This window comes from Mus pahari, chromosome 13, assembly GCF_900095145.1.
Source record: "Mus pahari chromosome 13, PAHARI_EIJ_v1.1, whole genome shotgun sequence".
Classification (NCBI taxonomy): domain Eukaryota; kingdom Metazoa; phylum Chordata; class Mammalia; order Rodentia; family Muridae; genus Mus; species Mus pahari.
Window position 1 is genome coordinate 95,280,434 of NC_034602.1, and position 12,888 is coordinate 95,293,321.

Consider the following 12,888-nt stretch of genomic DNA (forward strand, 5'->3'; position numbering starts at 1 on the left):
TTCTTAACGGCGCGGCGCAAGGGGTGGGGCTGATAAACTACTGTAGGGTCTACACCAATGGGGGCAGGAGGAGGGAGGGGGAGGGGAACATTAAGAAGAGAGAGAGGAGGGAGGAGTCCTTGCTAAGGGTAGGGACAAGCTAATTGATTGCTTGTGCCTTGGTGTAAAGTGCCTTTTTGCTTTTTCTGGCTTGGGTGTTTGGTAACTTTGAACACAGTTAAGGAACAGTTAATATCTGTAAGAGACTGTGTCAGGGGTGCCCACCTGAAGAAATAATTACCACAGTTGAGTACAAAAGTCCCTCCCGCCCTCCGCGATTCTCACATCCGGGAAAAGGTCTGAGGCTTCTGGGACAGGGGCTCTGGGACCTGTTCAGAGCCAGGGGCTTCGGCGGGACCTGGGGATGGCGTTCGGCGTCGCCTTCATGTCGCTCGGCTGTAGCGACGTGACACGGGAGGAGGACAGCCCGGGCCTCGCCCTGCGCGGTCCCCGAGGCCCGGGCGCGCGGCGTGTGCGGGGCGAGCGGGCGGGCGCGGGAGGGACGCCGCAGCTCGGCTCCCGCAGGCGCCCATGGCCCCGCCGCGCCCGCCCCGCCTGCTGCCCGCGCTGCGCGCCCTCCTCTACTGGTCCCTGGTGTACGGCTACTGCGGGCTGTGCGCCTCCGTCCACCTGCTCAAACTTTTGTGGAGCATCGGTAGGGCGCCGGCGCAGACCTTCCGCCGGGCGGCCCGGGCCAACCCTCCGGCGTGCCTGAACGACCCCTCCTTGGGGACTCACTGCTACGTGCGCATCAAGGTGAAGGCCGGCGCGGGCCTGGAGACTGGGGAGGGAGAGGGACGCGGGTGGGAACCCTGGGAGCCGCGGTGCCTAGGGCGCCGGGTCGATTGTTCCTAGATGCGTCCCGATGGCTGCGGGCACCCGGAGGACCCCAGGGGAGGCAGGAAGGACCGGGCCGGGGGCTGTTCCACGGGTCAGTATCATGGCTTTCCACTCTCTCCTTAACCTATGTGTTGGGGGTTGGGGGTGGTGGTGCGTCTTTCAGAACGTGAAATTTCTCTAACCGGATCCTCCTCCTGCTGAAGCAACTCAGAATAATTCTGCTCCCTTTCCTACTGCAAGGAGAAGCTGTCTCCTGTCACCTTTTTTGCCTTTTAGGGCTCAGATCAGTTGCAGGATAATGCTCCTGGCGATGCCCTGCTGTCTAGATTTTGAGATGGAGGGAGTTGACAGTTCTTTGGAAAGTCATTTCTAATCTCAGATGACCTAGGCAGCACTAAACGATAAGAAATGGTTTGTGTTTGTGAGGAAGGAAGCAGATGCAAAAAGTCAGAAATAAAAGAAAATGGAATACAAAGTAGGTGCCCACTTCTTAATAAAGCTCCATTCGCTGTGCTTAAATAAAAGTGTCAACCGTGCCGACAGATTTTCATTGTCCATCCTCATCCCAGCTTCTGTCACAGCCCACAGACGGTCTATTTCCTGATGCCAGGTGGTGGAGTGATACAGTCTCTGTGATACGACCTACAGTCTGACTCACAAGCCTTTCAAAGGCAACATACAAGGAGATATTTGTGTTACTGAGTCCTGACGTTTTATCAGCAGCTAAACTCCCCAGCAACTGGGATTCAGAAAGGCAAGAGGAGCCTGAAACTGATGTAAGAATTAAGTACGTTCATGTTTCAAGAAGAAGAGGAGGAGGAGGAGAAGGAGGAGGAGGAGGAGGAGGAGGAGGAGGAAGAAGAAGAAGAAGAAGAAGAAGAAGAAGAAGAAGAAGAAGAAGAAGAAGAAGAAGAAGAAGAAGAAGAAGAAGAAGAGAACCACAAGGAAAAAGAAAAGAAAACATAGGCCAACGGACTTATAACTTAGTATAATTTATAATTCATCATTATAATTATCAACCTGGCATATACCCAGTGCGATAAAATCTTTATCAAATCCAGAGTGGTGGCCATAGCATTTCATTCTCCTGATACTCACCACCACTAAAATAATTTTTTAGAGATAACAGCGAAGTCACATTTGTTAATTCTGTCCATCTTAAGGATGAAACACAGCTTATGACTCTTCCTGAATTCCTCAGAATGCCTTTCTTTTCCCCTCAGAAGCAGAACGAAGAATTAGTGGTGACTCTAGTCACCTGGATACTTCATTCCTCTTAACATCTGTTTCTTTAGTGACGCCGGGGAACACATTGGTCATGCCAGGCGAGTGCTCTACCACTGAGCTACATCCTTAGCCCTCTTCATGACTTATGTGACTGACTTGGACCTCATTTAGGGGAAGGGACTGCAGTGCTGGGGACTGAAGCTTGGGTCTCATGCTTAAAAGGCAAACGCTCTGCCACTGCTCTACCGCCTCAGCCCTTGGGCCTTGTTTTCTTAAGTAAGGTGGTGGAATCAAGGGAAATGACATGCCAGATGCTAGCATCTAAAGGCCGGAGACAGAGTCCATGCTCAGCGTTGACTTGTACTGTCTTTCTCTCATACTTCCACGGATTTTGCTTTTCTCTCTTCCTTTCTTGTCTATGTTCCCATATCCTTGGTGTCTGCAGCATTCTTCTCTTATTCCCAGTCCTTTCCTTTTCTGGGGTTAATCATCTCCCAAATGCGGCGTGAACTCTTGGGCACTGGTATATTCCACCGTTAGAAACACAGACGAGACAGAGGGAACAGGCAGCAAAGGAGAGAGAGCATCTACGAAACACTCGGATCTCAGTGTGGGAAGGCGATGCCTAAAAATAAGAGAAGGGGGTGTGAATTACATAAGTGATACCTCAGCTCTTGACGAGCAACTGAGAAAAAAAATATGTGAGATACACTTTGCAACATTGAAATTCAGATCAGAATTATTTAGGTATCCTGCAGGGGACAAAATGTGACATCTCACTAAGACAAAAGCTACATTGTAACATTGCTCCAGAAGCTCAAAATATATACACAGACCTTGTCACAGAGCAAGTAAGGGGTATTCCAAAGGGAATACCCACAAAGGTGAAGTGGTCCCTTTATCCTATTGATAATATGTTGTTAATATTCATTTCTTGACGTTAAAGTAATTCAAGCGAGAATGTTTTTAGTAACAGGGAAATACTAAATGTCTTAGTTTGATGTTGCCTGCTATCACATACTCCATACCCTTCCACTTTCAGGACTCGGGGTTAAGATTTCACTATGTTGCTGCTGGAGAAAGGGGTAAACCGCTCATGCTGCTGCTTCATGGATTTCCAGAATTCTGGTAAACTTACCAACTAACTTGTTTCTTTTGCATTAACACTTAACATTCTGGCTCAGTTCATTTGATGCTGTTGTAAAGGAATAGAGTTTGTTGTTGGTGGTGGTGGTGTTTTTGTTTGTTGTTACTGTTTATTTGTTTATTTGTTTGTTTGTTTTGCTTAGTTCTTGATCTTGGAGGTCCAAGGTCAAGATCTGATGTGGGCTGCCATCTTGAATGATCTTATGATAGAGGGTGGAAAGGCAAGAAAGCAACAGAGGGTAAATTCGAGGTTAATCCCATGAGGTCAGATCGCTCATGACCTAACTCTATTATAACCACGGTTAAATGTCATAGTTTTACAGGGGCAAACATTCTAAATATAGAACTTATCATAGAGTCCCTTTCTCAAAATGGCAGATCATTTCACAGGGTGAAAACTCCTGAATGTTCCTGAAGTCACAGCAATAGTTTCGCTCCTGATTTTTTGAGATCAGCTGTTTCTGTGTAGTCCAGGCTGGCTGCCTTAGTATGGGTTTTGTTGCTGTGAAGACACCATGACCAAGGCAACTCTTATGTAAAGGACATTTAATTGGGGCTGGCTTACAGTTTCAGAGGTTTAATCCATTAGCATCATGGTGGGAAGCATGGCAGAGTCCAGGCAAACATAGTGTTGGAGGAGCTGCAGACCGCAGAAAAAGACTGTGTGTCACACTGAGCTTAGCCACAAAGCCCACCCTCATAGTGATATAGTTCCTCCAGTAAGGCCACACCTCATAATAGTGCCACTCCCTATGGCCAAACTTTCAAACACTAGAGTCTGTGGGGCCATGCTATTCAAACCACCACACTGGCCTTGAACTCATACCCAAGCCCTTCAGTCTCCCAAGTGCTAGACTTACAGGTGTGCACCACCACCCCTAACTCTGAATATTAAACAAGTCTTCTAAAGTTTCAATTTTCTGAAAATTTGAGTTATAAATCAAATCAGGGCAGGAACTGAAGCAGAAACCATGACTTTCAGTCAGTGATAGACTGCTACCTGGAACGATAAGAACCATTTCCTCCTTAAGTGCTATGGTCCAAATGTTTTATCACAATGCAAGGAAAGCCAAATAGAAGGGCCCTATGTATCACTCAACAACATTTCTGCAGAGATGTTGTGAGGGTAGAATCAAAGTGCCCTCACTTCGCCCCAGCAAAATACTCAAAATCTGTCCTTTAGGGGCCTGGGAAGATGTCACTGGGTAAAGCAGCCACTGCTCAGGTATGAGAGCCAGGCGATCCAGCATCACTCTGGTCTCTGCAGGTGCCTGCACATACATTGCAGACAACCACACAGACACAAAACTAAAGAAAAGAAAAAAGAACACAGTAATTTTTAAAACCCAGAAGCACCATATAGTAATATGCTGTGTTGATTTAGCACTGTTACCCGAGACAGCTGAGAAGCAGCAATAGTCAACATGTACTAACTATCAGGGCAATAGTTCATGCATACTATCACACAGGACACAAAAGCAATAATAGGATTCTACATCAGCCGCCTTAAATCCAGAGGAAGTGTTAGAGAAGATAACACATCTGTGGGAACTTTAGCTAAATCAGCCCAAAATATGGCTGTTTGTCAAAGGATTTTTTTTCTCTCTCCCTCTACCTCAATTTGCATCTCTTTTAAAAATATTTCAAGCTGACCCAGGCAATTTCTGTGAGTCGCCTCCATCTCCAGCTGCCTGGGATGCTTGTGTAAACACTCACAGTCAGAGGCTCACTCAGAGGCCTCTCATCCTGAGCTCAGCACAAAGGAGCCAGTGGTGTCACCCTTCCAGAGGAGGACAGACATGATGCTCCACACTGCAGTGTCCTGCCTGGGAAACCAGGATCCTGAAATATGTTAACAGAAGTAATAAGGGAAGAGGTTGTCTTGGCGTTTGCTTTTCTGCATGATCTCTGCTATTGTCTGAAATGGTCAGAAAAGCTGGGCATGGTGTCGGCACATTTCTGTGTTCTCAGTATGGCGAGGCAAAGACAAAGGAGCCTGAAGCCAGCTGGGACTACATAGCAGTACCAGACTTGAGCGGCTAACAGGATCTCATTTCAGGAAAACAACAAAACCACTGCCAAAACAAAACAAAACAACAACAAACAAAACAAAAATCAAAAACCACCAGGGTATAAAAATAGTCTTGTTTCAGTGTGGTAAGGGTTGTTTCTGTGATGTGTGACAGGGACGATGTTTGTTTTGTTACTGTAGCCATTTCTTTTTTAGTTTATGGCTGAAATGTGAGTCAAATATGTTACTATGCATGAATTCCAGAAAAAGGATATTTACAGTTATTCTTTACTGACTGGGAGGAGCTGAGTAGTTGCTTTCTGTGGGAGCACAAAACCCTAAGTTCAAGCTCCATGTAAAAGAGCCAGGCAGCCGGGCGTGGTAGCGCACGCCTTTAATCCCAGCACTTGGGAGGCAGAGGCAGGCGGATTTCTGAGTTCGAGGCCAGCCTGGTCTACCAAGTGAGTTCCAGGACAGCCAGGGCTANACAGAGAAACCCTGTCTCGAAAAACAAAACAAAACAAAACAAAAAAAAGAGCCAGGCATGACACTTAAAACCCCAGCCATGTGGAGGCAGGCACACACAGGTCACGGGGTTCAAGGCCATCCACTCCAGCTAGTGGGAGACCCTGTCTCCAAACAAACAAACCAAGGTAGCAGCTGCAGAGATGTCTCAGCAGTTCAGAGCACTAGCTGCTCTTGCAGAGGACCTGAGTTCAGTTCCCAGCACACACATCAGAGAGCTCATAACCACTTGTAACTCCAGCTCTAAGGGACCTAAAACTCTCTTCTGGACTCCACGGATAACTGAACTCATATGCACGTGCCCCTACACACACACACACACACACACACATACACACACACACACATACACACACACATACATACACACACATACACACACATATACAAACACACTCACACGCTCAATTAAAAGTAAATCTTTAACCTGTATGTATACATGTATGCACATAGGTATATATGTATATGCATATGTATAAGTATATGTATATATATTTTTACACACACATATATATATGTGTGTATATATATATATACACACACACACGTGTGTGTGTGTGTAAGTGTGTGTGTATGCAAGTATGCATGAATACTTATGGAATGGATGAGACAGGTGGTTGGGCCCAACAAAAATGTGAATGTGTTAATGTGTAAATGAGAATGTTAATGAAAATGTAAATGTGTGTATGAATGTTTCTGTGTCTATACATATTTGCTTGGGTAAACGTTTTCCTTCTTAGAACAAGTGTGACTTTCTTTTCCTGGTTCAATAAAAGTTAATCACTCCAAGCCTCCATCTCACCTGGCCATTGAGAGGTGAGGGTTCTCAGCAAGAAAGGAACCTTAACTTTAGCAATAACTCCTCCACACACACACACGCACACGCACACGCACACACACACACACACACACACGTGTCAGTCAGATGTTTCTGATTTAGCCATTTGCTTAGGCAGTCTGTCAAACTGAAGGCATGTGGGCATGTGGCATGCTCCAGGGCCCTGGAATGTGCCCACTCACATTAGGGAGATGCTCCAGTCCCAGAAGTTCTGAGGGAAGAATCCAAATTCCAAATTTAGGTTGGGGAATTGATCTTGCTGGGGCCTCCAAATGTTAATTCCACAGATAAGAGGTGAAAGACTACCAACAAAAATCATGGCCAAATTAATTAAAACAGCTTTTTCTGTTATTAGTGTACATGGGCTGTCTCCCCCTAAGGTGAGGTTCAAGAGATTAGTATTGGACATGGGGAAGATATATAAGAAGTTTTATAGCTCAGAAGTAGAGTTTCCAAATGGGGATTTGGCAGGCAACGAGGGAGCATAACAGGAGCAGAATATAAACATAATAAGTTGGCCATAACAACCTCCTGAAACAAAGAAATGGTGCAAGGTGGTCATAGCAAAGTAAACATGACAAGGTGATCACATCAAGTTTTTTAAACAAAGGCAGGGTTGCCATTTCCTGGAACAGGCATATCAGAATAAGCAAGAGGCATGATTATTCAAACACACAAGAGGCAGAACTTTATTGATTACTGGGCATAATGATAAAGAGGGATGACTTGGATTTCAGATATGAAAACAAGAAATATCCATTAAAAATTGTAAAGCTAGTAAGAAAATAATACAATCCCAGTTGACAGAGGAGACTCCTTAAGGAAACAAACTTCTTCCTTGAGTACAATGCACAGACAAGATAACTGTGGCCCAGGCTTGGGAGATAACTCAGTGGGTGAAAAGTACATGCTGTGTAAGCAGAACCGAGTTCAAATCCCCAGCACAAAAGGCTGGACACATAGTGTGAGTGCCTGTGATCACAGCACCCCCATGAGGAGATGGGAAACGGATACAAGAGACTCCCTGGACATTCAAGGGATAGCTGTATTGGTGTGTGTAATACAAAAACAAGGAAGGCACCTGACAGGAGATCAAAGGCTAGGAGACTGAAGCCCAAGGTTGTCCTCTGACCTCCACATATACCAGTGGTATGTGTGTGTTCACATTCACACACATTTACACAAGGTTACCATGTCCTGGCCAAAGACACTATCTAAGATGAAACACCAAACTCACATTAATCAGTAATGCTCTACAGACTTCTGTGAGCCACATTCTGAGAGTGGAGCAGAGGCACTCTGCCATTCATAATTAAGTATGCATCTGACACCTTTCCTGGCAATGTTTCTGTCCTGTGGCATCACACTTTTGTCTTATTGCATTATCAGTCCACATTGGAGTGTTCTTCCCTCTGCTGAGTGACGATCTGACACCTGTGTGCACTCCACTACTGCACTGCAAACATACTTTCAGATGATAATTTCTCATTGGGTGTGTGTCAGCTAACATTATGGTGCCTGCAGATGCTTTTGGGAGTCCTACAACATAAGTCAGTCACCCTGAAAATTTGGTATCTGTCTTAATCAGGGTTTCTATTTCTGCAGAAACATCATGACCAAGAATCAAGTTGGGGAGGAAAGGGTTTATTCAGCTTACACTTCCACATTGCTGTTCTTCACCAAAGGAAGTCAGGACTGGAACGCAAGCAGGTCAGGAAGCAGGAGCTGATGCAGAGGCCACGGAGGGATGTTTCTTACTGACTTGCTTCCCCTGGTTTGCTCAGCTTGCTTTCTTATAGAACCCAAGACTACCAGCCCAGAGATGGTACCACTCACAAGGGGCCCTCACCACCTTGATCACTAATTAAGAAAATGCCTTACAGCTGGATCTCATGGAGGCATTTCCTCAACTGAAACTCCTTTCTCTGTGATAACTACAGCTTGTGTCAAGTTGACACACGAAACCAGCCAGTACAGTATCTTTCTGTGTTATATTGAAATAACTTTGCTTATCTGAGGAAGAAAATGCTCTAAGTCTCTGTGTCTTTAATTAATGAGTTCTGTGGCCTTCTTATGAAGTGTGAGGGTTGACTGGCTAGCAGCGATATAATAACACCTGGAGCTCAGAGTTACAGACAGTTGCCAGCTGCCCAGTGTGGGTGCTGGGAACCAAACTGGTCCTCTACAAGAGCAGCTGGTGCTCTCCAACAGGGAGCTCCTTCTCCACCCCTCCAAACTAGTCCTCTGCAAGAGCTGCCAATGCTCTCAAACACTGATCGGATTCTTTCTCCAGCTCTTACACACGTTTGTCTTACATCATTATTCTGTTGGATTCTTTCAGACTTAGTTTCAATCTTCAGACTCTTCCAACCCAGAATTTCAACTGTTGAAATTACTAAAAACAAAATACTGAGTTCTGTTTGAGTAAGATAAGTCAAATCCACTTTAGAAGGAAATAGATTTTCATATAGTAAGTTTCAAAACGACAGGCTCATATAGTTCTGTAATAAAAAACGTATTATGTTTATAGTACCCTGCCAAAGCCCTGAGCCAGATCAGCATTTAGACATTTTGACAAAACTCTGAAGCTTATCTTACTTGTTATTATCTTAAAGGATTATAATCTTTCATCCCATCCAGAAATTCAATCTATAAGATTCTATTTAAACAATAACTGTTCTTAGCACAATTAGAAAATATATGAAATATCCATTTCTACATTTGATATTTTGCAGTTTTTGCAAATTCTGGCCCCTTGTTATGAATTTCTGGAGACAGGAGGGAGATGAGTTGCTAATGGTGATGGTCAGAGTTGCTTCTTCACAGGGCTCTTTTTCCAAACATGACATGCAACTATATAGATTTTTTTTAGTAAGAGATCTTTCCTTGTTGTTATTTTTGAGACAGGGACTCAGGTAATCAGAGCTCACTATGTAGCTGAGGATGGCCATGAACTTCTTTTTACAAATATTTTATTTATTTAATTTTATGTGTATAGGTATATGTTGGTGAAATATGTTTGGAGTGTCCACAGAAGCCAAAAAAGGAGGTCAGACTTCCTAGACCTGTAGTTACAGGCAGTTAATTAATATAAAATTAATTTTATATGTATGATATGTGTGTGTGTGTACCACATGAGTGCCTGATGCTCATAGAGGCCAAAAGGGGTGTTAGATCCCCTGGAACCAGAGTTATGAGCCACCATGTGGGTGCCGAGAACAACACCCAGGTCCTCCAGAAGAGCAGTCCGCGCTTTTGACCACTGAACCATCTCTCCATCCCCTACCTAGTTTTTTAAAGAGTAATTTCTGATAGTTTCCATCTAGGAAGCCTTTACTTTTCTGGCTTGTCGGTCGGTTTTGAGGTGGCCTGTCACTATGTTAACAAATCAGAATGTCCTCAAATCCCTGAGGAAGCTGGTTCCTGTCAGTGTCCAAGGTAGCTAGGAATACGGTGCCTTTCTTCATGCCTTGTTAATGCTATTCTTGATATTAGTCAACACTTATTTATGTCTGTGTGTGTGTGCATGGTGTGGCATGGCACATGCACGGAGGGAGAGAGAAAATGTGGGAGTGGGTTTCTCCTCTTGCCGCATACGTTCTCAGGATCAAGCTCGGGTAGTCAGGCTTGCTGCTGGGAAGCAGTTTTAACCACTGAGCTGTCTCCCCAGGCCAACGTTCTTAATGTTTCTTTTCCCTTCAGGTATTCTTGGCGCCATCAACTGAGAGAATTTAAAAGCGAATACAGAGTTGTTGCACTGGATTTGAGAGGTTATGGAGAGTCAGATGCACCTACTCATCAAGAGAGTTACAAACTGGACTGTCTAATTGCAGACATAAAGGATATTTTGGACTCCTTAGGTAGGTTTGCCTTTTAAAAACTTGTGTGTGTGAGTGTGTGTGCACACATACCTACGCAGGTACCTCCAGAGTCCAGAAAGAAGCATTGGATACTTTGGAGCTTGGGTTTCAGGAACCACAGCCCTGAAAGAAAAATGGCCCTGCCCCTACAGCCAGTCCCTCCCCAGGCAGCCAGCCCCTCCCCAGCAATCAGCCCCACCCAGCAACTGGCTCCACCCCAGCAGCCAGTCCTTCCCCAGGCAGCCAGTCCTACCCAGCATCTAGCTCCGCCCCAGCATCCAGCCATGCCCAGCATCTAGCCACGCCCCAACAGTCAGCCAAGCCCTAGCAGTCCACCCTTCCCCAACAACCAGCCCCTAGAAGCTAGCTCCGTCCCAGCAGCCAGCCACAATTCAGCAATCAGTCCCACCCCAGAAGCCAGCCAAGGTTCAGCACTATCTATCAGTTGCTAGAAACTCTTGAGAATGGGTACAGCCTCATGAGCCACTCCATCCAAAGTACGTTTGTTGGGTGGACTGTGCGCGGGTACCCACAGCTACAGTGTTCATGAGTGCAGTGGCTGTGTTATGTCTAGAAGACAGCATTTCCACCGGGCGGCTCTCCATCCTCCGGCATTCATATTCTTTCACCCCCTCTTCCCTGATATTTCCTGAGCCTTGGGAGGAGAAAGGTTGACACAAAAGTCCCATTTAGGGCTGAGTACTCAACAGTCACCTATTCTCAGTGTTTGGGATAGTATCTAAAGTACAAACAAGAATTAATGGACTCAGCCGGGCGTGGGGGCATACGTCTAATTCTAGCACTTGGGAGGCAGAGGCAGGTGGACTAGAAAATGAGTTCCAGGACAGCCAGGGCTATACAGAGAAACCCTGTCTCAAAAAACCAAAACAAAAACAAAAACAAAAAAAATTAATGGACTCAATAGCGTGTTTTGTTTTTTTTTTTTTGTTTTTTGTTTTTCTTATCTTTTGAGACCATATCTTATGTAAGTCAGGCTGGCCTTGAACCCCTGCTTCTGCCATCCAAGAACTGGGATTGTGAATTCGAGCTACTGGCCCTGTTCAATAAATATTTTTAAAGTGTATAATTTATCAGGGAATATCTGGTAAGATAGTGAATGGTAAATAGCTTCAGAAATGTAACTGTTTTATGTGAGATAATGACTTCACCTATTTCTTTACAATGACGTCAACATGTTTTTCTCGGTCACAGGGTATAGCAAATGTGTCCTGATCGGCCATGACTGGGGAGGCATGATTGCCTGGCTGATTGCTGTTTGCTACCCTGAGATGATAATGAAGCTCATTGTTATTAACTTCCCACATCCAAGTGTATTTACAGGTGAGTTTAAACTTTTAGTAAGCTACTTCTGCCAATGTGGTAATTCTGTTATGTCCAGATCTCAGGGTTCCCACAGACTCCCAGAAACCACCAGGAATCCAACTTGTATGTAAAAGCAAAGAGTCTATACTGCGAGCTTGAGCTCAGACATTCCAACCCCTTCAGCACAGTGGATCGCAGTATAGAAGGGGCTGAGCCAGTACAAGCCTTGCCTTTTTATCATGGTTGCAGCAGGGCTTAAGGGACTTTTCAACTTGGCAATTGCATGTTCAGTTTGTATTTGCTTGGTGCATTTCTACTGGTTAGTAATGATTTCAGCTTAGTATGAACAATGGTTGCTAGCTTAATCAATCTATTTTGAGACATTAGTTATTTTGCCCTGAGAACTGATTGGTTGTGGCTAGAGGTGGAGTGGCTGTTTAGGGGAATTGTTGTTGTTGCCAGGGTGACATGGTTCCTGGAACAAGTTGGAGTTTTTTTAGTAGCTGAGTTCTTTCTAAGGGCAAGTTAATCATAAAATGGAGTCTGAAAGCAAAATATGGTTTGTAATGTTAAGTTGGGCCCCTCAAATTCACCATCAACATTGACACTTTGGATTCAAACCAACAAAATTTGGTTAGCACAATCTTTTGAAAGTTAAATGAGGTCTGGGTTGGTCATATCTGTAATCTGAGCATTTTGGAGGTAAGATAGGAGGGTGGGGAGTTCAAGGCCAGCCTGGGCTACACATTGAGATTGGGACTCAAGGATAGCTAGATAATAAATGTAACCAACTAAACAAAGATGGCACATGATACACAATGTTAGATAGCTTAATTTGTTGCTTTGTTTTTTGTTTGTTTTTTTTTTTTTTCAGATAGTGCCTTACATTGTAGCCCAGGCTGTCCTGAGCTACAGTGTTTCAATATTTCTGATTCATCCTTTCAAGTACTGGGATCATAGGCATTTTCTATCAAGCCCAGCTTTTACCGTGTGTGTGTGTGTGTGTGTGTGTGTGTGTGTGTGTGTGTGTGTGTGTGTTGTGAATTTAGCCCTGTTCTCTACAATTGCTAGTGAGGCAC

General features: G+C 44.7%; 1 protein-coding gene across 1 annotated transcript in view; it reads left to right on the forward strand.

The window, feature by feature from the left end:
• The first annotated feature begins 538 nt into the window (after positions 1–538).
• Positions 539–12,888, forward strand: part of Ephx4 (epoxide hydrolase 4) — a 29,837-nt gene continuing 17,487 nt past the window's right edge. The window contains exons 1-4 of the mRNA XM_021211221.1: positions 539–795; positions 3,149–3,234; positions 10,329–10,486; positions 11,699–11,827. Coding sequence (XP_021066880.1) covers positions 571–795; positions 3,149–3,234; positions 10,329–10,486; positions 11,699–11,827 — 598 coding nt within the window. The 5' untranslated portion in view covers positions 539–570. The remainder of the gene's footprint in view (positions 796–3,148; positions 3,235–10,328; positions 10,487–11,698; positions 11,828–12,888) is intronic.